This window comes from Engystomops pustulosus, chromosome 2 (genome assembly GCF_040894005.1).
Source record: "Engystomops pustulosus chromosome 2, aEngPut4.maternal, whole genome shotgun sequence".
In the NCBI taxonomy this organism is placed as follows: domain Eukaryota; kingdom Metazoa; phylum Chordata; class Amphibia; order Anura; family Leptodactylidae; genus Engystomops; species Engystomops pustulosus.
In genome coordinates, this window is record NC_092412.1 from 231,029,951 (window position 1) to 231,052,161 (window position 22,211).

At 42.5% G+C, this 22,211-nt stretch overlaps 1 protein-coding gene across 13 annotated transcripts in view; it reads right to left on the reverse strand.

Annotated features, from left to right (window-relative positions):
• Nucleotides 1-22,211, reverse strand: part of ST3GAL6 (ST3 beta-galactoside alpha-2,3-sialyltransferase 6) — an 85,781-nt gene that overhangs the window by 2,568 nt on the left and 61,002 nt on the right. For all 13 annotated transcript variants that reach the window (XM_072138498.1, XM_072138507.1, XM_072138503.1 and 10 more), the window contains 6 exons: nt 16,729-16,829; nt 6,426-6,489; nt 5,643-5,738; nt 4,022-4,208; nt 1,393-1,530; nt 576-728 (listed from right to left, as the gene is read on the reverse strand). In XM_072138498.1, the coding sequence (XP_071994599.1) occupies nt 576-728; nt 1,393-1,530; nt 4,022-4,208; nt 5,643-5,738; nt 6,426-6,489; nt 16,729-16,829 (739 nt within the window). The remainder of the gene's footprint in view (nt 1-575; nt 729-1,392; nt 1,531-4,021; nt 4,209-5,642; nt 5,739-6,425; nt 6,490-16,728; nt 16,830-22,211) is intronic.

Consider the following 22,211-nt stretch of genomic DNA (forward strand, 5'->3'; position numbering starts at 1 on the left):
GTAGAAAGCTCTTCAGGCTGCAAGACCCACCCAGAGAACTTTCAAGAGCTGCAAACCTGCATTAAAACATTCACTTTTCACAGTCCTGCTGCTACTTACAACACACACACACAAAGGCAGTTACATAGGGCCTATCCCTAGAACTGTCTGCAGTTTATTATGACCAAAACTGCTTACCCACAGAACGCCTCTCCCTAGCACTGCTTCCAGTGCTATTTTTTCTTTTCCCAATTTAGTTGTAAATCAACTAAGACTAAGAGAGAATAGGCCTGGATCCCAAGACATCAGACAGGCAGTATAAGACCCAGTTCACATCTGAGACAGGGGTTTCCATTACACACTGCATGGAAAAAAGGAAGGTGATGGCAGCACCTTCAACAGGGACTGGAAGCAGACAGCTACATCTCTGTGATAGAGGCCCTGCCCCATTCACATGAATGGATACTGCAGTAAGAGTGTATGGCCACTATACAACATAGGGAGCTGTCTGCTTCTGGATTGGTTGTTATGAACAGCCAAAAACTATTTCGATTGCAATCAACAAATTATTCCACACTTCATGGACAATCCTTTACCTGCGCCATTACAGACATTGTGTCGTTCCCGTAATAATGAAGGGAGCTATTTAAAGACGTCAGGTTGTACTTAAATCCGGCAATGTGGACTTCATTGCAAATGTGCAGCGCCAGTGTGATCGCAATGATGCCCGTCGTTGGGTGCTTTGGCTTCTGAAAGAAAAAACGAAAAAAGCGACAAGCGGATTTAGTTACTAATCCTTCATCTGGCATTACCCGAGTACCACCACTAGATGGCGGCAGCAGCAAAACTTTCATTATTTCTACTGTAAATACCTTTTATGGTAAAATTTATATTCTCCAGAACTTTTTAAAATTTCTGTATCACATTCTTTGTTGTTTCTTTTACTGCTATCCTTACTTTGCATCCACAGAACTGTGTGTAGGAAGACGGCCACCCCCCCATTAACACTGCATTATTCTATGAGAGGGTTGCGATGCCAATGACATGGGACAATGGGATTCAGTTTTATTTGGCGCCAGGGACAGCCACAAAAATGAATGGGGTCAGGCATATCCACCGTTATCAGGCCAGCCACTCTCATAACTGCAATAGTTGGACCCACCAAAGATCAGATTTTCAGTTCCTTATCCTACAAGCCCCATAGAGATCTATAGTTGCCGTATTACACAGGGGATAATGTCCACCAGCCAATTTACACCTCCTCATGCAAAGCCTAGTAATCCCTCAGGGAAGAGAGTTCTTGCAGATGAAAATAAACCTAATTTATGATTCATCTTCCAGCGCCAAGAATAGACAACTAGGAAACCCCCGAAACACTCTAAAGGAACCTATAGGAAGACTGGAAGAACTTACTTCTGTCTTGGGGAAGTTTGTAGGAAAATTCAATAGATTCTGCGAGACTTGTTTGAGGATGAAAGGGTTGAGGACTCGGAGTTGATGAGGTTGGTAGATTAGTTTCATGGCAGGTTTTCTCCAGAAACCGTAAGTGCTCTGCAAAGAGGAAGCAAAATATGTGAGGGCTACAATATAACAAATCATGAGCAAAGACAACACATTATGGGGATGGCTACAGTTTTATTACAAATGCGCAGTTATAATGCTGGGTTTTTTTTTTATATGTTTGTGGAAAAAAAAACTATTACGGTACTAAGATTTTTTTTATATAGGGAAACCAGTCATCAGATTTTGACCTAATTGCAAGTTTCTATAACTTTTAACTTCCACACAACAAACATGTGTTCCCCAAAAACCTCTCAAGCAGCGTGGAGAAGAAAATGAAGTCTGGAGCTCAGCAATTTTTTTTTATTTATGACTTGGCCCTTTATCATTTTTGTGTTTCTATTTTTTGCTTCCCAACTCCAAAAATCTATAACTTTTTAATTTTCCATGTACAGATCCGTATGAGGCTTGTAATTCCAAATGTCGGCATTTAACATTCCGTAAGAAACTGGGGGGGGGAAATTCCAAATGTGGTGAACATGTAAAAAAAAAAAAAAATGTTGTGCCTTATTCCTGTGGCCTCTGTATTTACGCCTTTCGATTTTCGTTCCAAAATACAATCACGGGGATATAAAATTTATATAGGTATTATCGTGTTTGCATAAATTTAAAAAAATTAAAGCCTTTTGTATGAAAAAAATACATAAAATAAATATTACATAAATATATAAAATATATATATATAAATATATATAAAAGGTGTATTTCACCATGTGCTGACGCCAATAACTTTTTCGCACTACTGCAAACTGACTTGTTAGGTGCCATTTTTCTTTAATCACTTTTTATTCACTTGCAGGTTACTTTAACCTTTGGGGATCTGATCGCTTCTACCATGTACTATAATATGCTGCAGTATTGGAGTAAATGGCACTTTGTGCTTGTGATCTCTTCTTGCTTGAAAAAGCAGAGAAACATCCCAGTAACACAATGTAAAATTCTTGATTTATTTAGTGCATGTTAAAAACAAACAGGTCGGTATTGCCCTCCATACTGGCTGACACGTTTTAAACAAAATGTGTGCCCTTGGTCATTGCCTCTCGCTTCCTCCAGTAGACAATTAAGAGTCCAGCCTGAATGATGGGCCAGCGAGTCTACAGTCAGTGAAACCATTTGATGATTCCACCGGGGGGATGTCGACTGAATCCTGTTTAATTTACAGTCGGGTGTGGAATCTCTATAAAAATCTAATTTCTGACTTTGACTTTGCAACTTTAAAAGTGAATATCTCTAGTCCTGTTGCAGCTCAAAAAAAAAAAAAAAATCTCCCCTTTAAAATGACACCAGAACTGTGTTTCTAGGTGCCACAATTCAGAAAATGTAGCCCCTGCCATGACATGTATAAATGTGCTACCTATATGGGTATGTGCAATTAGGAGGTTTGTAGCTGTGCAGCAGCCATAAAGAGGTTAAGATACTTTGCCTGAGCTCCTGCAGAACCTCAGCTATAACTAAGCATTTTCTAAAGGAGAAAGGCGAGCTGCATGGGATTTCAGGAAGACGGAAGTGATGTGTCACATCTGAGGAATCTTGCAAATGTGCATGTAAAAACAAAACCTCCCTATTGATATAAGAAAAGCATCAGGATGTAATCCAGGATGATAGATGAATACATTCCTGTGTGTGTATCGGGGACAGGTAAATAGTCACAGGCTTCACTTACTGCAACATTCACTGGAGATTTACATATATCAATACACAGCTTATATCCGCCCAGTAGCCTAAGCCAGCTAATGCAAAGCTGGAACACAAGCAAGCTTTATAAAAGAAGAATATAGATATGGATGACACCCAAATTATGCAAATAAACTGGAGGACCCCCCCCCCCATTAGCTTTTAGCAGAGACCAGATATAACCAACTTCTATCAGATTCATGGGACAGATATATTACTTTACCAAGTCACATCTATTACTTTCAATGGTAATGTGTAATTCCTCAATTCCCCTGCGGAGGCACTGTAGAGAAACAGATCCCTTCTTTCTTAGATTTTGCCATAGAGTACAGCTGAATTTTGGGCTGAGAGATCAGCACCTCATTGGATAGACCCTTTCTATACAGTTCATATTGTTAAGGTATAATTATTAGAACTTATTATGACACGGATATAACTGTACATTATTTTTCAGCACACTGGAGGCAGATTTACTAATGAAAACCACATGAAGTAATAGTTTGAAAGACTTTTTGTGCTTCATCCAACAAAGGACTTGGTCTATTGAGATTTTAGCACAATTTTTTTTTGTCATTTTGTACCTTATACCTTAAAACTGAAATCGGATCGAACAGGGGAGACTGCGTAGCTTTTATTAAATCGCAAACGAGTAGGTTTAGCCAAGCACTTCAGAAAAAAAAAAATTTGTATAATAATTTTATGGCCACATTTTACATTGTGTCCTTAAGCAAATCAGTCTAGAGCACAGAAAGCAAAGCAGTTTGGATACGAGACGCGTCATTATGTGAGGCCAACGTCATACACTCACCACAACTCTGTGTAAAAGTAATTCTGATAACCATTTGACATCATGAGGCTTGAACATCATAAGCACCACCGTGGTGTTAGGATCATAGTGCAAACTGTCTGAAAAGATGGATTCTGGGTAACAGAGGCGGAAAGTCGTCTTCTGTCCAACATCATCTTCATACCCTAGGACGGGGCCATCGTTCATTCTAATGAGGGGGAAAGAAAAAAAAAAAGGATACATTTAGGTTCTTGCAGCGACGACTTCATGTTCATAGAGATTATTGCTGCAGGTGACCACTGGACTCACTTGTGGCTGTTGTTGAGGCCAGTGAGTGGATGCAGTCGCCCCGTGATAGAAGACACGGTTGTTGCTGGAAATAAACATTCCTTCTTTTCTGCCATATTTTTTTTTAAATACTGGTCTCTTTAAAGGGAAGCTGTCACCAGGTTTTACCCCACTAAACTACTAGACCCCTCAGGTAGGGGATGAAATGTCCTTTCTAAAGTTACCTCTTATGTGAAATCTCACCCATTTACCTATTAAAAAATCTCCTCCAATCTCAGGCAAATATGACTCTTCTCACCCCATTTTCATGAGTGGAGTTTAGTGGTTGCAGGGGTAGAGTCTCTTCAGAATCTCCTGTATGTGGTTCTATAGCACCTAGATGCATGTTTTTGTGTCATATTAAAGATAAGCATCTCATCTTTCAAACCCCGAGCGTATGGTTCTTTGAGCTACAAAACTGGACATACAGGCAGTTAAAAAAATAATTAAAATTATGGCTCACAAAGCCGTAAGCATGAAGATATATAGATTTGTTAAAGGATACACAGAACCCTGGAAAAATATGATCCTGAAAGTCTTAAAGGCAAAACACCATTGGTGAAGTACACGTAAGGTGGCCATAGACCCTAAATAGTGTCTATTCCCCTCCCATTGTAGACATATACACTCTGCTTAGCTAACCATGGATGTAGTTTTAAGAGGGAGAGCAGAATAGCGTGCTCCCCTAAAATCCAACATTCCCTGCACTTCTTTCCAGCCTGAAATCTGCTTCTTCTTTATAAATTGCGTGGTTATCTGTCCCACCAATTTTGCATGTTCTTCTATCATTTTTCTTATGTGTATGAACCCTTCAGATTATAGGCAGTGGACCAAAACCAAAATGTACTGCTACAGCTCTGTTCACACCAAGTTCATAGGGGCGTCTGAAGTGGTACTCCCAATGTAACCTCTAAACATGACTTGTCTCTGGCAAAATATGACTCTTCTCTGCTCATATTTTTACATTACTTTGGAGGAGATAAACGTGTGAGATTTCATATAAAAAAGGGAATCAAGAAAGAACATTTCATGGCTTACCTGAGGGGGCTAGTAGTTACCGTAAGTGGGGTTCCCTTTAAACACCGTTTTAGTGTTAAGAAAATTGAATCTAAAAGATGTAGGCGTTTATTAACTTTTTATAATATTCTTATGAAAGAATGAAGAGGTCTGCCAAGAACATCAAAGCCGGATATGTTCCATTTAGAAACCAAATCCCAACTCCATATATTATTTTCCATCTAACAGGATGTCACAGTGACCTGAAGTGACCCCCTTCCTCCCCCAATGCAGGAATAGCATAGAGAGGTCGCTGTACCTTATTATTACATCATAACTATCGATTTTCTTCCCGAGTGTGCTGTTCCGCAGTACTCCGCCATTCCCGACCACAACGCATTTCTTACAGGAGATACTGGAGAGGAGAAACATAAGGTAAGATCAGAGGATTTATAGAGGGGGGAACACGTATAGGATAGGTATGGGGTAGACATCATTGCTTCAACATAAAATAACCTTTAGCGAAATTTTAATTGGTGGGGGTCCATGTGATGAGACCTCTACGATCACTGTGGGAACTAGATGACTAAAGCTGCGCCACTTTCACTGTTTATCTATGTGACTTGCGGAGTAACTTGTGTACAGAATCATACGGAACCTGCAGGAATCCATAAGAATCCGTACAATGTACACTCCCAGTACCTATACAGACTGCAGGAGGATAGCACCTATGCTCCTCTGTACACAATATTACTCCGCGCCTCACTGAGGCATCAAACTCTACCCTTGTCTGGAGTCGAGGACCATACATCACACAAGGGAAGGTTACAGGGTGTGTGATAATATATACAGCTATTTACATGCCTAAATTCACTTCCAAAAATGGAGGGAGAAAAAGAGCCGTTTCCTCAGCTCTTGCGGATCTATTCCAGGCTTTGGCAGCTTTTCAGATGCCACAATGTCCCCGTGAGGGAGTCTGTGTGGGGGATATTTCCTGGGAAAGACAGCTATGCCTTATGTGGAAGCTCCGACCGCAAAACCTATAGATACCAGTGGCCCCTCTGTGGTATCTGTAGTGCACCACGACACAGTTCACACTTACTTCCTGATGTCGTCCGGGAAGTCGCACTTTGGAAGCTTCTTCAGGGCCACATCGAAATACCTTTCTGTGAAAATAATAAAAATGTCGCTTGAGTAAATACTATGAAAAATTCAATGAGGATCCAGAATGTCACTGGGATATTTACAACTAAATGTCACCAATTGTCCATCATTCATTTATACAGATATGGCTCAGGGACACAGATCTGGAGAAAGTCGGGTTAATTTATAATGTAGTGGATGTGGTGGAGCAATTAAAATCGATCACTTGAGGTCACTGATAAAACTTATCACTAAACGCTAGAGAAATAATCCAGGAAAGCAATCACAACAAGCCTGGGGATTGATCTGTTGGTGGCTCCTATCCAGGTACACAGGTGGCAAACTCCTTGAAGACTACCTGCTGTGTGCAGCCTGTGGCAGCAGGGCCATATGTTAGTCCGCTCCCACAGACTGCACAGAGTGGGGGTCCTGGCATTATACAGAATTATGATGAAAGGCTTCCCCTTCTGCCGGACAAAGCGCTGGCACAGTAACATTTAATGCAGTACCAGCAAAACATTTTGTCTGGCAGACTGGGAGTCCTTGCATCACATTTCTGTATGATGCAAGGACTCCCATCCTGTGCAACCGGAACCAACGTTCATGTGCACCCTGCTCATGATGCAAGAAAAGAAGGCCAACCAATAGGTAGTGCAAAGTTACGTAGATAATACAGAATAAACAAAAAAGTGTTATCTGGTGTAAACTTCAAGACAAAAATATTGCACATCTAAATGTATGACACTGAAGAATTGCAATTTACTGATCGATATCTGCCATACATATTAGATCGGAGGATGTGGACTAATTTCATCTAGGGAGGTTTAGGGGGTCTTTACTTTGTTTTGTCCAAATATCAGAAGGGAATAGCAATTCCAACCCCAACATGTGGAGATCGGCTAAAACAGAGCATCAACATCTACAGGTAAAAACAATTCCATAAAAGATGCTCATAAAAGTAATCTTCTACATAAACAGCAATTAGCAACGTCTGATATCAGTGCGGGAAAGATCAAAATGGAAATGATTAACTACAAAAATCCACGTCGCTCTTTACAACGCGGGTGAGACGGGCCTGACCCCTGTGTCGCGGCTCCTCAGCTTACAAAGCGGACCATTGTTATGGTGTAGCTCCCGGGACACCACATGTTGGGGTTTAATGCACTAGGCTCAGAGTCATTAGCAAGTCTCATGATCTGTGTGACCATTGCACATATACAAGGGCGAGAATGTCACATGTCAGGTCCAGACCTCTCACAGGCTCCTCAGCTGACTGCAAATGGCACGAGGGAGGGGGAAGTTCGTTTTGGGGCATTGGCTCTATGCAGGGTAATAAAATTGTGTGTAATGAGATAGAATCTGGGCCTGTTATACAGCCCCCGACTACCTCCTCCGGCTCGTCTTCTTTCCCAGGCTCCGCTCTCCGCATACAGCCACGAACACTTAGGGCAGCGGTGGCAAACCTATGGCACGCGTGCCAGAGAGGGCACGCAGAGCCCTCTCTGCAGGCACGCGTACCATCTCCTCGGTCTCATCAAAGTCGGAGCTCCGGCAGCCTGAAGCTGATCGGCCCGGGAAACAGTGGGAAGAGAACGGAGTGAGGCAGCTCACAGAACAGAGCTGACAGCAGCAGAGCAGAGCAGTCATAGGAGGTCAGGAGCTGCTGGGGCTGCTCACACACATGTGCACACTTACAGGAGGCCCTGCCAGGTGACACTAAACCAACTATACATACTTGTGGTTTAGTGTCTCAAAAATCCCCCTGTATGACAGCTGTCTGTGGCCACATTGCCTGTATCTGAAGTGCTCATCACCTGCACAAAGCGGCCAGTGAAGCCAGGACAACCCCACAGTAAGCACCCTATGCACCATGTAACCGGGTGCTATGCTGCATCACTGGTAGTGTGGTGCAGGTGATGAGGGCTGAGGCAAGTGTATACGTGGCCACAGACAGCAGTCTTATGGGTGATCCCACCCCACAACAACCACTTTGCCCTTCAAACCACCACTTTTTTGCCTTTTTGCAACATGTAATAAAATGTTATGAAAAGTGGTCTAATGGCTGTACAGTCCTCAAAATGGTAGCACTGAAAGCGCATCTCATATCACAAAAAATTACACCACACACAGCTCCGTACACCAAAGTATGAAAAAGCGCCCAAAAAATTCGCACCAGAAGATGGCAAAATGACTTTTTTTTTTTTTTAGTACATGAGGTTTTAATTTTTGTAAATGTATACAAACATTATTAAACCTAAGTAAATATATTATCCCTGTGATCGTACTGACCTACAGAATAAAGTAGACACGTCCTTTGGGGTGCACAGTGGAAGCTGTAAAATCCAAGCCCACAAGAATATGTCACAAGGGCATTTTTTTAATCAATTTTACTGCATTTGGAATTTTTTTACCACTTCCCAGTACAGGGAATTGGATATTAAATACCATCACTATGAAGTGCAATTTTTTATGCAGAGCTCTTTCACGGTGGGGAGTAAAAAAATGCAAACGCAAAAACAAAAAGGGGGTAAAGATGGCAATATTTGGTCCATGAGCAATCTAACTTATCACAGTCCCCCAGTCCCTGCATCTACTCAGGACTACTGTCACTGTATGGGGGTAATGATTATCAGTATATGGCGGTAATATTCCTCACTGAATGGCAGTAATATGATATTCATCACTATATTCGTATAGCATAGTATAGCAGTACTATGGGTAACATTGGCCTTTCTATAGTCTTTATTACCAGAATGATGCTATTTATGTGGTTGTAAAGGTGGCAGCATCATATAGCAGTATAATTTGCCTTATTGTTAGGTGATATCGTGGACCCATTGGGCTAAATTTCTGTGTTGGCACCTCGTGATAGAAACGTTGGCTTTGGTTTGCAGTTTGGGCACTCGGTCTCTCAAAGGTTCGCCATCACTGACTTAGGGTGACGGCACAGGTGGGGTTTTGAACACGTTTTAAGCAGTCCGTTAAAAACCGCATGCCTTTTTGACCAGTTTGAATAAAGATAATTGGTCGAACCTGTCAAAAACGGATGTGTTTTTTGACGGACTGCTTAAAACGGGCCAAAAACGGGCTCAAAACGCCATATTTGCCATCACCCCTATCAATGGCTTTCCTTACATTGCAACAATATACATACATGCTAATCCCTGCATACAGTCATTTTAGAGACATTGTAACCCCATTGTCTATCCATTACTTTTGGGCCTTTACAAGTCGCTCTTAGATCGAAGTGCTCGCTCATGTGTTCTGCTTCCAAAAGCACACGTCACATTCAAGAAATGACTGAATAATGCTGGTTCAATCTTATTATGATGTCAAACGATCCCTTCACTGCCAGGGATCCCCAGTTTTATTGCTTTACCTTTTAGAAAGTGTTTCTACCAGCTATAGATTTACTGTACATGTAATATATTACAGTATGTCTCCTTTTGTATGAATTGCAGGGGGTCCTAGCTGTCAAAATACCCTATAGGTTTCCATCCTAATAAAATAAACATTGTAGGGGTTGTCCACTTTCAGCAAATAATTGATATGGTTTGCGTAGTGAGAAATTATTCAATTTTCCAATATACTTTATGGGGGAGATAATTCAGAAGTCTCTAAGAGCAGAACACTTCCAGTTGTGAATGGAAACCAGAAACTGGTCCCTGGTCATTCATGTGATGTCACACAGGTGCACGGCTTGCTATATCCCTGGTCATGTGATGTCACACCGGTGCACGGCTTGTTATATCCCTGGTCATGTGATGTCACACAGGTGTGCGGCTCGGTATATCCCTGTTCATGTGATGTCACACTGGTGTGCGGCTCGTTATATCCCCGGTCATGTGATGTCACACAGGTGCACGGCACGTTATATCCCCGGTCAGGTGATATCACACAGGTGCACGGCTCGGTATATCCCCGGTCATGTGATGTCACACAGGTGCACAGCTCATTATATCCCTGGTCATGTGATGTCACACAGGTGCACGGCACGTTATATCCCCTGTCAGGTGATATCACACAGGTGCACGGCTCGTTATATCCCTGGTCAGGTGATGTCACACAGGTGCGCGTTTTGTTATATTCATGGTAATGTGATATCACACAGGTGCAAGGCTTGTTATATCACACAGCTATGATTACTGACATCACATGACCATAGAACGATTTTTAACCGCTGAACAACGACGCTTCCCATAGAATGATAGCGAGCAGAGATCAGATACAGAAAGTATATTGGAAAATTGTGTAACTGTTCCACTTCACCAACAATATCAATTATTAAGTGGTCAATCCCATTCATTTCTGTGTGATTATGAAGTGTGTGCTATATCTAACAAAAGAGCTGGAGAACCTGATTTTGAGGGGGGCGACCATGTGTTTATCGTTAAAACTGCATCGCTATCAGTTTTGAGGTGGTTTTAGGTGCAGTTTTGGTACTTTAACAGGTGAAAGACATGAACTGAACGGGTGAATTTGATTTTGAAGGGGAAACCTGCTCCACAAATGTCATTCACCTGCTCAGTTCATGTCTTTTACTTGTTAAAGTAATAAACTTCACCTAAAACCACCTCAAAACTGATTGTGATGCAGATCGAACTGGAACATGTGGACGCACCCTCCGTGTCCTGCCAACACAGGATTAGACCACAGTTTACTCATGGATCAAGTATGGAGGTCATGATGCAATGTGCGGCATTGTCTATACCTTTTATCTTTATGATGGGAGTTTGGGAGCCATAATAGAGGATTAAAGCCTCTGTTGTCAGTAGTCAGTATGAGGCCAATATAAGGGATGTGTATACAATGGCGAGGTTTCCAAGGATACACAGTAAGCCGGTGTCAATATCATTCCACTTCCGCTTCCATCCTTAATCTATTAATGGTTTTTGGCTTTGTTTCTGCACAGCATTAGAACTTGACCTCATTGAGAGGCCTGAATAACCAGATAAAAGGCCAAATTCAGGACACACAAAAGAATTATCAATAGTTCGCTTGTACATGCGATTCTCTGTGGATTTACCTTTTAGGTATACAAATGCTTCCAGGAATTCAATTCAAAATGTCAAACTCATATACTATACAGAGTCATTACAAACAGAGTGAACACTTTTTCAAGTTAATGTTGATTATTATGGCTTGCAGGCAAGGAAAACCCAAAAGTCATTATGTCAGAAAATTGTAATTAACCCAAAACATCTGCAAAGGCTTCCCAAGCGTTTTCAAATGTCCCTTAGCCTGGTTCAGTAGGTGACACAATCATGGGGAGACTGCTGACTTGACCGATGTCCAGAAGGCAGTCATTGAAACACTCCGCGAGGAGGGTAAGCCACAAAGGCTCGTTGCTAAAGAAGCTGGCTGTAAGAGAGTTGTATCAAAGCATATTTATGGAAAGTGGAAGGAAAAAGTGTGGTAGAAAAAGGAAAAAAAGCAACCAGGATAACCGCAGCCTTGATTGTAATTGTAAAGAAAAGGCCATTCAAAAATTTCGGTGAGATTCACAAGGAGGGGACTGCGGCTGGAGTCAGTGCTTCAGACGTATACAGGACAAGTGTGGCATGCCTCTCCTGACCAATAGTCACTGCCAGAAGGGTCTTACCTGGGCCAAGGAGAAAAAGGACGGGACTGTTTCTCAGTGGTCCAAGGTGTTGTTTTCAGATGAAAGTACATTTTGCATTTGATTCAGAAATCAAGGGCCCAGAGTCTGGAGGAAGCGTGGAGAAGCTTCAAACTTTTTGAGGTCTAGTGTGAAGTTCCCACAATCAGCGATAGTTTGGGGAGCCATGTCATCAGCTAGTTAAGATCCAATGTGTTTTATCAAGACCATAAGTCAGCGCAGCCAATACTACCTCTTTATGCTCCCCTCTGCCGACAACCTTTTTGGAAATGGGATTTTCATTTTCCAGCAGGACTTGGCATCTGTCCACTCTGCTAAAAGTACCAATACCTGGTTTAATGACCACAGTATCACTGTCCTTGATTAGCCATCTAACTTGCCTGACCTATAGACAATCTATAAAGTAAGATGAGGCACAAAACCCATCAACCCACAACCTGGGTTTCCATACAACCTCTGCAGTGCCATCAGCTGATCTCTCTGCTGCAAAAGAGATCACCCGACCCGACCTTGGGGACAGGTTCTTTTAAAGGGGGTTTCCCACAAACAAATCTGATCAGTGATGAGACCCCACAGATCACATAAACGAAGGGTCTGTTGGGGTCCCACGTACCTCAGTCAGACCCTTGCCGCTGCGTCAGAGTAAGGCGACAGTCATACGAACGTATGGGGGACATATATACGGCCAACGTATATACGGCGTATATACGCCACCCCATACACGGCAATGGGCGCACAGCTATGGAGAGGGGCAGGGGTGAGCGGTGGTACGGCAGGCACACGTGAATGTGTATGTAGCCTAATGGAGCAGACGGCCGCGCATGACCATCCTGCTCCATTAATTTCTATGGAGCTGACGGAGATCGGTGAGCACGGCGCTTAGCGATTTTCGTCAGCCCCATAGAGTTAAATGGAGCAGAACGGTCATGCACGGCCGTCTGCTCCCTTAGTCTGATGGAGTGACGAAGGGATCTGACGGAGGTACGTGGGACCCTCTTGGACCCCTCGTTTTCTTCAGCACTGATACCCGAACTGATGCCCCTAAGGACCTGTTCACACATAGTAGATTCATTTTAGAATTTCCCAGCACTTCCCTAAGTTTGTTAGGGATTTTCCTTTAAGTGTAGGTTTAACTGTGGCTTAAAGGGAACCCTGGGAATTAACTCTTCCCTGGAAATGACAGTAACATCTAGATGGTAATGGTAGGTCCCACACTGGGGCAGCAGCGATGGGGATCTTCTATATCTGTATTATATTCTATATTGTAAGTTTTTTTGGTGCAAAGATCTTTTTGATCTTCAAGTAATATCCCAGTGTTCTTGAGAAATACACACTAACAAGCCTTACTGTGTAACGCAGATTAACATACTTCACTGATCAGTAGTAAAAGATTAATTGCTTAGATACTAATCTGTGCAGATTAGCCGCTGCTCACACCAGATTGTTTCGCCGTGTATTGCTGAGTAGAGGATCATATATCACCCGAGGAAAACAGAGTTGAACTGGATACATATATATTTATAGACACACTGCCGTCCTTTTTCTGCCATTACTGCTTACACTGAAGCTGCTGCAGAACCTTTAAAAAAAATTGAACTAGGCACCTAAAACTTTCCTGATGCTTTATGAAAAAGTTCTGGGATTGTCTATAATGAGATTCTGTGGAAGAGAACGTCTGTGTATACTCCACCTCTGTGTGCAGAGATGACGGGACTCCATTATGTTCATAAAGAAGTTCTCTGTGTTACATGATTTGCTGCCTTATCTGCTGCAGAACATCTTTTAAAAGGAGGTGCATCTTATTCTTGACCATATTGTCAACTCCTATCCACAGGGCAGTGAAGAGATTGCAAGTTTGTGTTGGGTTGCTAGATCCCCTACAATCATAAATGGGGTCCCAATAGGCAGTGTGTACGCCTTGAGCGCTGGGTAGGTAGCACTATACTTGGTTATCTCCCGCTGTCACACAGACCGTGATCAGAGATGTGAAATACACTGAGAGAACCAGGACCCCTCTTCTCGATAGGAGTCCCAATGGGTCGCGCAAGGTACCACTAGCATCAAGTCAGATATACGTAACGCATGATGTCCAAGTCTGGTGACATGAGTTATTCCTTAAAGTGGTTTGTTAAGAAGCACAAGACTTTCCAATAACGTGTTTTCTGGCCCGCAGGAAAATCACCATTTACACGAAATATTCGTGAACAGCCGCAGCCACAATAATCATAATATAGGCCAGTGTCTTCTAGTTGCAGCTGGGCCTACCCTCCACTATATACTGTGGTTGTGCAAGTGCACACATCCAATTTTTTCCTATTTGTGCACATATATTGTTGTCCCTGAGCACTGTACACAGAAGCTTAGACCATGAAGTGAATGCATGTCCCACCCGAATTTTTTCGAGGATCATTATATCTATTTTACACCAAGCACTCGGTTTGCCTCGTCCCCCGTCACTTTATAATTGTAAAGAGGTTTTTCAGTTTTCGTGTAAAGAAAATAAGTGAAAATAGAATAATTCTCCTGGAACGTGTACTGGAAGTATCCAATCCTTTCAACTTTTAACCATCTATAATGCAATCAATTTTCTTTCCCTGGTGACACATTCATTTGGATGGGCTCATGCACATTATTGTGAAGTCCGTGGCTCCAGGTGGAGGCTGTAGGAAGCTTAGGGCTTTCCATAGAAGTCTATGAGTAAGTGAAATATATGGGTGCCGCTCATTATTGCGGATCACAACAATCACGTGAGGTTGACACAAGCTCGCGACACCATTGTCCAGCTTTCTGGTTCATTTGTGGATCCACAAAAACAGACGAAATGTGGATTACCCGTGGAGTGTTTTTGGGGAATATGCATGAAAGAACACGGTTCTGTTTGTGCGCAGGTAGCCTCAGTTGTAGCAATAGCAACAGCTTTAGAGTAACTTCTACTGATAGAACCTGACTACAGATGAAACCATTTGTAGTCAGCGTCACCAGTAAGCCACAGAATTCTTAATGTGTGTAATTTATGGGCTCATTGCTTAGCTTTACTGTCTTGCATTGCTGTGAGGAACCCAAAAGAAAAATTTGAGTTGTAAGAAACAAAATTCAGACCTCTGGATCTGTAAGTAAGTTTCAGAAATGTAAGAATCTTTTCCACATCTTTCCTTGAAGTTCCCCTTCCCTCTCACAATCATCTTGTGTTACACAATGTAATCTGTCTTGAGGACATAAGATGAGTTTCTTTTAATCAGCCTAAAGTAATCTTCAATCAGCCATTGACAGCATTACAGGGACGAATGGAAGGCAATATGAGATTTGCAGCTAGGAGACGAGATTAAGGTAGAAGTGCGGCCTGAGAGGTTTCAATTGAGGCAGGGATGTAAAATAGTATAAAATAATGAAATGCATGAAGATGATCATTTAGATACAGAGGTGGCTTCACTGACTTTAAAGGGGTTTTCCCATGCACAAAAGTTCATACACATGAGTGGATTGGGATCTGTATTAGTTCCTCCTGTGGTCTGATAAGGAAGGTGCTACTGATAAAATCAAAGCTCACACAAGAAGACCAGTTCATGAGGTATTGAATGCATCATCTATCACGTTATAATAATTGTGTGCCTATGAGCTAAGCTGCAGTAACCCTGCACAACCACTATATAGTGGTCAGAACCTAGTAGGCTTTCGATGATAATATGATTTAAAGGGTCCCCAATCATGAGAATGTGATTTCCATATCCATCTGTATAAGTGAAGTAGTAGTCAAGTTACTTTGCTATTTTAAGTCTTCAACACCGAGGAAGACACCAGAGGAACGCACCACAGCGCTGCGCTAGGCTTCTCTATGGCAGTATCATAGATGAATGGAGAGGCAGGGCAGAAACTTTACTGTTTATGATCATGCGTACAGGGGCATAAAACAAATAAGCTAACCTGGTTATAAAACTTGGCTTGTACAAAGTTATCAAGTTATTCCCTATCCACAGAGGCAAGCTGATCAATGAGGGTCCGACAGCTGGGATCCCCAGGAATCCAGAGAATGTTGGTCCGAGTAGGTGTCCTACTTAGTATGGGAGAGTTGGAAAATGTATAGCACAACGCTTGGATATCTCCACTGCTCCAACAGAATTGGAGAGCTGGAGATAGTGGAGCGCTGTGCTCAGCAATTTCTGACGCACCCATACTATTAAATGGGCAGCAAGACACATGTTACTCCTGCTGCTCCACCAATTTATTAGAACGGGACCCCTGTTCTCCGGATTGCTGGGGGTCCAGGTTCCCATGATCAAGAGGGTCCCTGCAGCCTTATCTGCACCAATCATCTTCTTATCCACTGTCCTGTAAATACAGAGTAACTTTCTGACTTTGGTGGAGCCCTTTTAAAAAAAATTAAATAAGTTTAAAGCTAATGATCTATTCCTAATACAAGTTATTAGTATCAGATGGTCCAAAATCACCAATCAGCAGGTTCAGAAGCTGCTTAGTGTCTGTGTCAGGCTACTGCGGCTCAGCACCTAGGACCAAACCTATAATAACATACAATTACAGTAACATTCCTTGACAAACTTTCTTTTTTAAGACATGTTACAAAAAGACAATAACTAAATGCATTCTAAATGATATTGGGTAAAATTCATAGAAATTAAAAACTTGCCTCCTTTCCGGGTTCCATACGGGAGATCTACTTTGTTGCTGCCAAGAATAGCCGATTGTTTCCTGTAGTCATCACATAGAAAAGGATCAATCTCGGACATGCTGTGAACGGAAGAATATAACGTATAAGAACGGGACATCTCTGCCATCAACAAGCCCATGTATACAGATTGGTTATGTTTCCTTAATGGCTTATTTATTACAATGCTAGGGCAGTGTCCTCCGGCCTGTAGTGCCCCAGTTGTGCAAACTACAACTCCCAGCAAGCCATGACAGCCTGTAGCATCGGGCTATGGTGGTGAAATGATATGAAGCCTTATACAAGTTGTTTCACACCATTAATTTTAGGTTTCAAGTACTTTACTTGCACAATGAAAGTCTGGGGGGGATTATAGTTGTCTAGCCTGGGGTTCGTAGACGTTTGTGGAAGCATCCTTAGGCCGGCGGCACACGCAGCGTTTTGAACCCGTTTTTGGGCCGTTTTTAAGCAGTTCGTTAAAAAAAAGCATCAGTTTTTGACAGGTTTTACCAATTATCTTAATTAAAACTGGTCCAGAATGCATGCGTTAGCAAAAAACGCATGCCTTTTTTTTAACGGACTGCTTAAAAACGGAATAAAAACAGGTTCTAAACGTCACGTGTGCCGCCGGCCTAAGGGCAGGCCCGTGCGAGCCCATTGGTCATTGAGGGGTCGTGTGAGGTCATCAGTATCCCGGCAGCAGTGTGGTATTGGAAAAAAGGTATCCACACATGGCAGGCCTGAGGTCTTCTGTGGCCCCCACTTACAATGGCCAACCATCCACACTAGTGGTGTGACAGAGGGAGCACCTTCCCTTTTTCTACACTCTTGATTCATTATGATAAAGGCCATGTGTTGGCAATGGCAAATGATGGTGTAAGCTCAGCTCCTGTGCCCACTCCATCCCTGCGCCGCAGCCGACTAAACCACAGTTCCCACAACATAGTAATATGGCGCAGGGACATTTAATATTTTTAGACCGATCATCTATTTTTCTATTACCTACAAATCTAATCTATTTTTACCAAATATAAACAACGGATACTATGAAGATAGGTTCTGCCGCTATTAAGAAATTATAGAAATCAAATCTGGGATAACAATCTGATTGTTGAGGGTCCTACGGTTCTTACTAACAGAATGAAGCAGGGGGTTGACTGCATGTCAGTAATGGGCTAATCAGTCTCCCAGGAGTCACACTAAGGCTACATTCACATTGGCGGTGCTCCCTGGGGCCGTACCGCGGTAAGGCAGTGAAGAGGGCGGGTGCTCCTCACCCATCCCATCTCCATACAGATAACGTCCCCTAAAATGGTTGTGTGAACGTCACCTAAGAAGCATTGACTAAGAATCTATCATATGTCAGCGCACGACCACGTCCCCCGCGTCCTGCCAAAAACGTCATGAGGCTAAGGCCATTGGGTGGCGCATAATATCTGACCTGGCGTAGCTTCGCGCAAAAACCTGTGAACATTTGCAGGTTTTTAAAAAGTATGTTCCTGCCTCATGCTTGCCCTACCCGCCAGACGGCTACCCTCCCCTTTATGCCCCCTCCCACATGGCGTAATTGCATAATAATTGCAATTTTCTTCCAGTGCACAAGAATTTGCAATAATTTTGCGGCAGAAAATTGGCTTACAAGCAGCGATACATTCCCCCCAATATTTCTGAAATCTACTCACGAATCACATCTTGGTTAATCCCTGTGCTGAGTGGTTTTGCTGATAAAACAGATATAACATTATTATAGTGAAGCTCTGTCTCTTCCATGGCTGGCCCAGTGCTTCTCCTAGCATGTGAGTTATTCACTGCACCACGGGATGATGTAATCACTGGCTTGTGCCTGAAGGCAGAATAATCAATTGCTGCACCATCCCCCAGCAGATCTGTATGAGTGATGCAACTCAGGTTGATTAGTCATGTCTTGACTAACCTCCATTTCTAATTACAATCTCTGTGTCTAATGTGTTTATGTAGGCAGCCACCCTGACGCAGCTTTACCAAGGTCCTGAATGTCCTAATTGTATTTTCAGCAAAACCACTCAACTCAGGGATTAACCAAGATATGATCCTGCATCAGTGTAGTTACAGCATTCTCAAGGTATGTTTGCTTCATAATGCATCAAATCAAATGGCAGGTTTCCTTAAGATGAACAGAACTGCAGTGTCTGCACTTGTGAGAGGGTGCTAGACAAAAGTGCAATGGACGCCAATGGCCCACCCAAGGTCTAGTTTCTTTTTATTTCTTGGGGGGGAGGGGGTGGGGGGAGGTTAGAAGTTAAAAGACTTTTTTTTATGTCAAAGAGAAACAAACCAGGAATAGTAAGATGGCAGCAACACCCTATAATTGAAAAAACCTCAGCGCATGAGGATGAAAGGACCAAATTACTACTTCGATATTTCTATCTACTGCAAGAGCAATGCGGCACGGGGTGAAATAATAAAACCTTTCATGTACACAGCTATTGTTATATCAAAAGAACAGCTGTGACGTTTTCAGACTTAGGCAGTGATCTGGGATTGAGTTTTTGTCATATTGGTATAAAAATAAGTAACAAGGTAGACTCGGCTCTCTCCAAAGCCTCCCCCCGCCACTGGTCTTTCTTTATATATACAGAATCCATGATGCTGCAGCGTCCATATGCATCCACAATAGTCTCACAATTGGTTCCAACAACAACATGGTGTCACCGGTTATGCATCCGTATACAAACCCAGAGCATTAGTGACCGGAGGTAACACATGACAAAGCTGTCTGGTTGGACATTGCTTCAGTCAATTTGTGGTCTCCATGGTACAGGACAATTGAGGGCACACTGATTTTTTTTTTTTTTAAAGGACCATACGGGCAGGGCACCCAATCCAGTCCCTAAATTTTTTTTTGCTGCAGCCGGTCCCTGGTTACAAAAAGATAGAGGACTACTGCTTTCATTGATGAAGAGTTACACAGCTGGTGGGGCTTCATCACAGTCCAAGCTAATAACACAATTATATGTCATTACTTACTATCCAAGAAAGGACCAAATTACTATTTTTATTCCATCAACTTTTCTAAATAAATGTTTCTGAAGCAGCGCATTGGTACGAATCGCCTTGTGGTGGCTGCTGCCCACAGTACGTGGATATCATCCGTTCTCAGGCAACTAAAGTAAACGAAAACAAAGCCACGTAATACGATGTATTGTTCCCGTTACATAAGTATTAAGAGTATTATGAAGAAGCATTTATTGGGTTTAATCCACCTCTATGTGCCGCACCTTATAATGGGATTCATTTACCGTAGGAAAGACAATCAAAACCCCTGAGAAGAAGCAAAGCTGCGGTCTGACCCGGCATAGGGAAGGCTCCTGCGATAGACGCTGGCAGACAACCAGGAGACATCTATTAAATGAGGACATCATGAATGTATCTACAACTGAACACACAACCTACAACAACGGCCACAGAGAAACAATACACTGCAAACCACAGCCAAATATTACACTCACTACCGGGAGGATATTACAGACAGGAGAGAGACATAATAATTTACCATTAATGTCAACCTTAAGAAACTTTTTTAAGGTGCCTAAAAGAATTTGCCTGTTACCAGCCCCCTTATGTAGGGGATGAAATGTAATTTGTAAAGTCTCACCCGTTTATTTAAAAAAAATATCATAAAAAACAGACCAGAGTCATATTTTGCCATAGGCGAGTCAAGTTTGATAGTACCTAGACACATTTGGTTTCATATTAAAGAAAAGAATCTTATCCTTCAGACTACATCAGGGTTGTGGTTCTGTAAGCTACAGAACTGCAGATAGAGAGGGGTTAAAAACATAGATGGAATTGTGACCTTTAGATAAAGATCCAGTTCCAAACCGATTTCTTTAGCTGCCTGTAGATCACAGAACCACAATCCTAAACGCATGGTTCTAGGTCATGCAGAACCGAGTTTAGCGGTATCTAAACTAACCGTTCTGCTTCAGCCTCTAAAAGTGACTCATCTAAGTCATTACATGACTCACTTCTGCTACTTTTTTTTTTTTTTAATTAAAGAAGCAATGCCGGAAAGGACATTTCATACCCTACATTAGGAGCTAGTAGTTTACGGAAATCTAGTGACAGAGCCCCTATAACTTTGGCCCCTGAAGCAAAAGTCCTAACCACCAAATTATTGATTACCTCTTCCAACGAGAAAAGTATTATCAAAACTCCTTTTAAAGTTACCATCAAAATCCATCATGATAAACCAGGGACACTTACTCATAGATCTGGGCAACATGGCTGTTGTAATCTTATTCTATTTCTCATCCATGAAGGAGCACTTCCCATTGAGTGAGATTACAGCAGGCAGAGGGAGGGGTAAGAACCAAAAAAAGCTTAGGGGATGGGGAAGTGCTCATGCACAGTGTAACTGCCTTTGAATCTACAACTAACTAGTACTGGTAACAGCACCCAGGAGCGCCTTAGGCTCGCCTGGATCTAGGAGTAAATGTCCCTGGTTTATCAGGTTGGAATTTAATGGTAGATTTCATTTAAATTTAGAACATGTTCAGCACAGCAGCTTCTGTTGGATGACACATATTACTGAACACATTTGGCACATTTTTCTAGCCAATTACTAATCTGGTTTTGGTGCATATAATGTTGCCTTTAAAGCTATGTACAGGCAGTCCCCGGGTTACGTACAGGATAGGTTCTATAGGTTCGGAACTATATATTTTATAATTGTAACCTCAGCCAAAATCTTTTTGGTCTCTGTGACAATTGGATTTTAAAAATGTTAGGTTGTAATAAAAACCAGGATTAACAATAAAGATTAATTGCAGACACATTTGATAACTGATGCAGCTGATTACGGTATTGTAGCCTAGGACTAATATAGAGTAAATTATCGAAATCCAGAGGTCCGTTTGTAACTATGGGTCGTCTGTAAGTCGGGTCTTCTTAAGTAGGGGACCGCCTGTATCACCTTTCTAAAATGTTCTAAAAAACTAAAAGATAATACCGTATATACTTGAATATAAGCAGACTCAAGTATAAGCAGAGATCCCGAATTTTAACACAAAAAAACCTGGAAAAACCTATTGACTCGAGTATAAGCCGAGGGTGGGAAATGCATTGGTCACAGCCCCAGTATACAGTCAGCCAGCCCCCTGTAGTATATAGCAAGCCAGCCCCCTGCAGCAGCTAGATAGCCTGCCAGCCCCCTGTAGCAGCTAGATAGCCTGCCAGCCCCCTGTAGCAGCTAGATAGCCTGCCAGCCCCCTGTAGCAGCTAGATAGCCTGCCAGCCCCCTGTAGTATATAGTAAGCCAGCCCCGTAGCAGCCCGCCAGCCCCCTGTAGTATATAGCAAGCCAGCCCCCTGTAGCAGCTAGATAGCCTGCCAGCCCCCTGTAGCAGCCCGCCAGCCCCCTGTAGTATATAGCAAGCCAGCCCCCTGTAGTATATAGCCCGCCAGCCCCCTGTAGCAGCCCGCCAG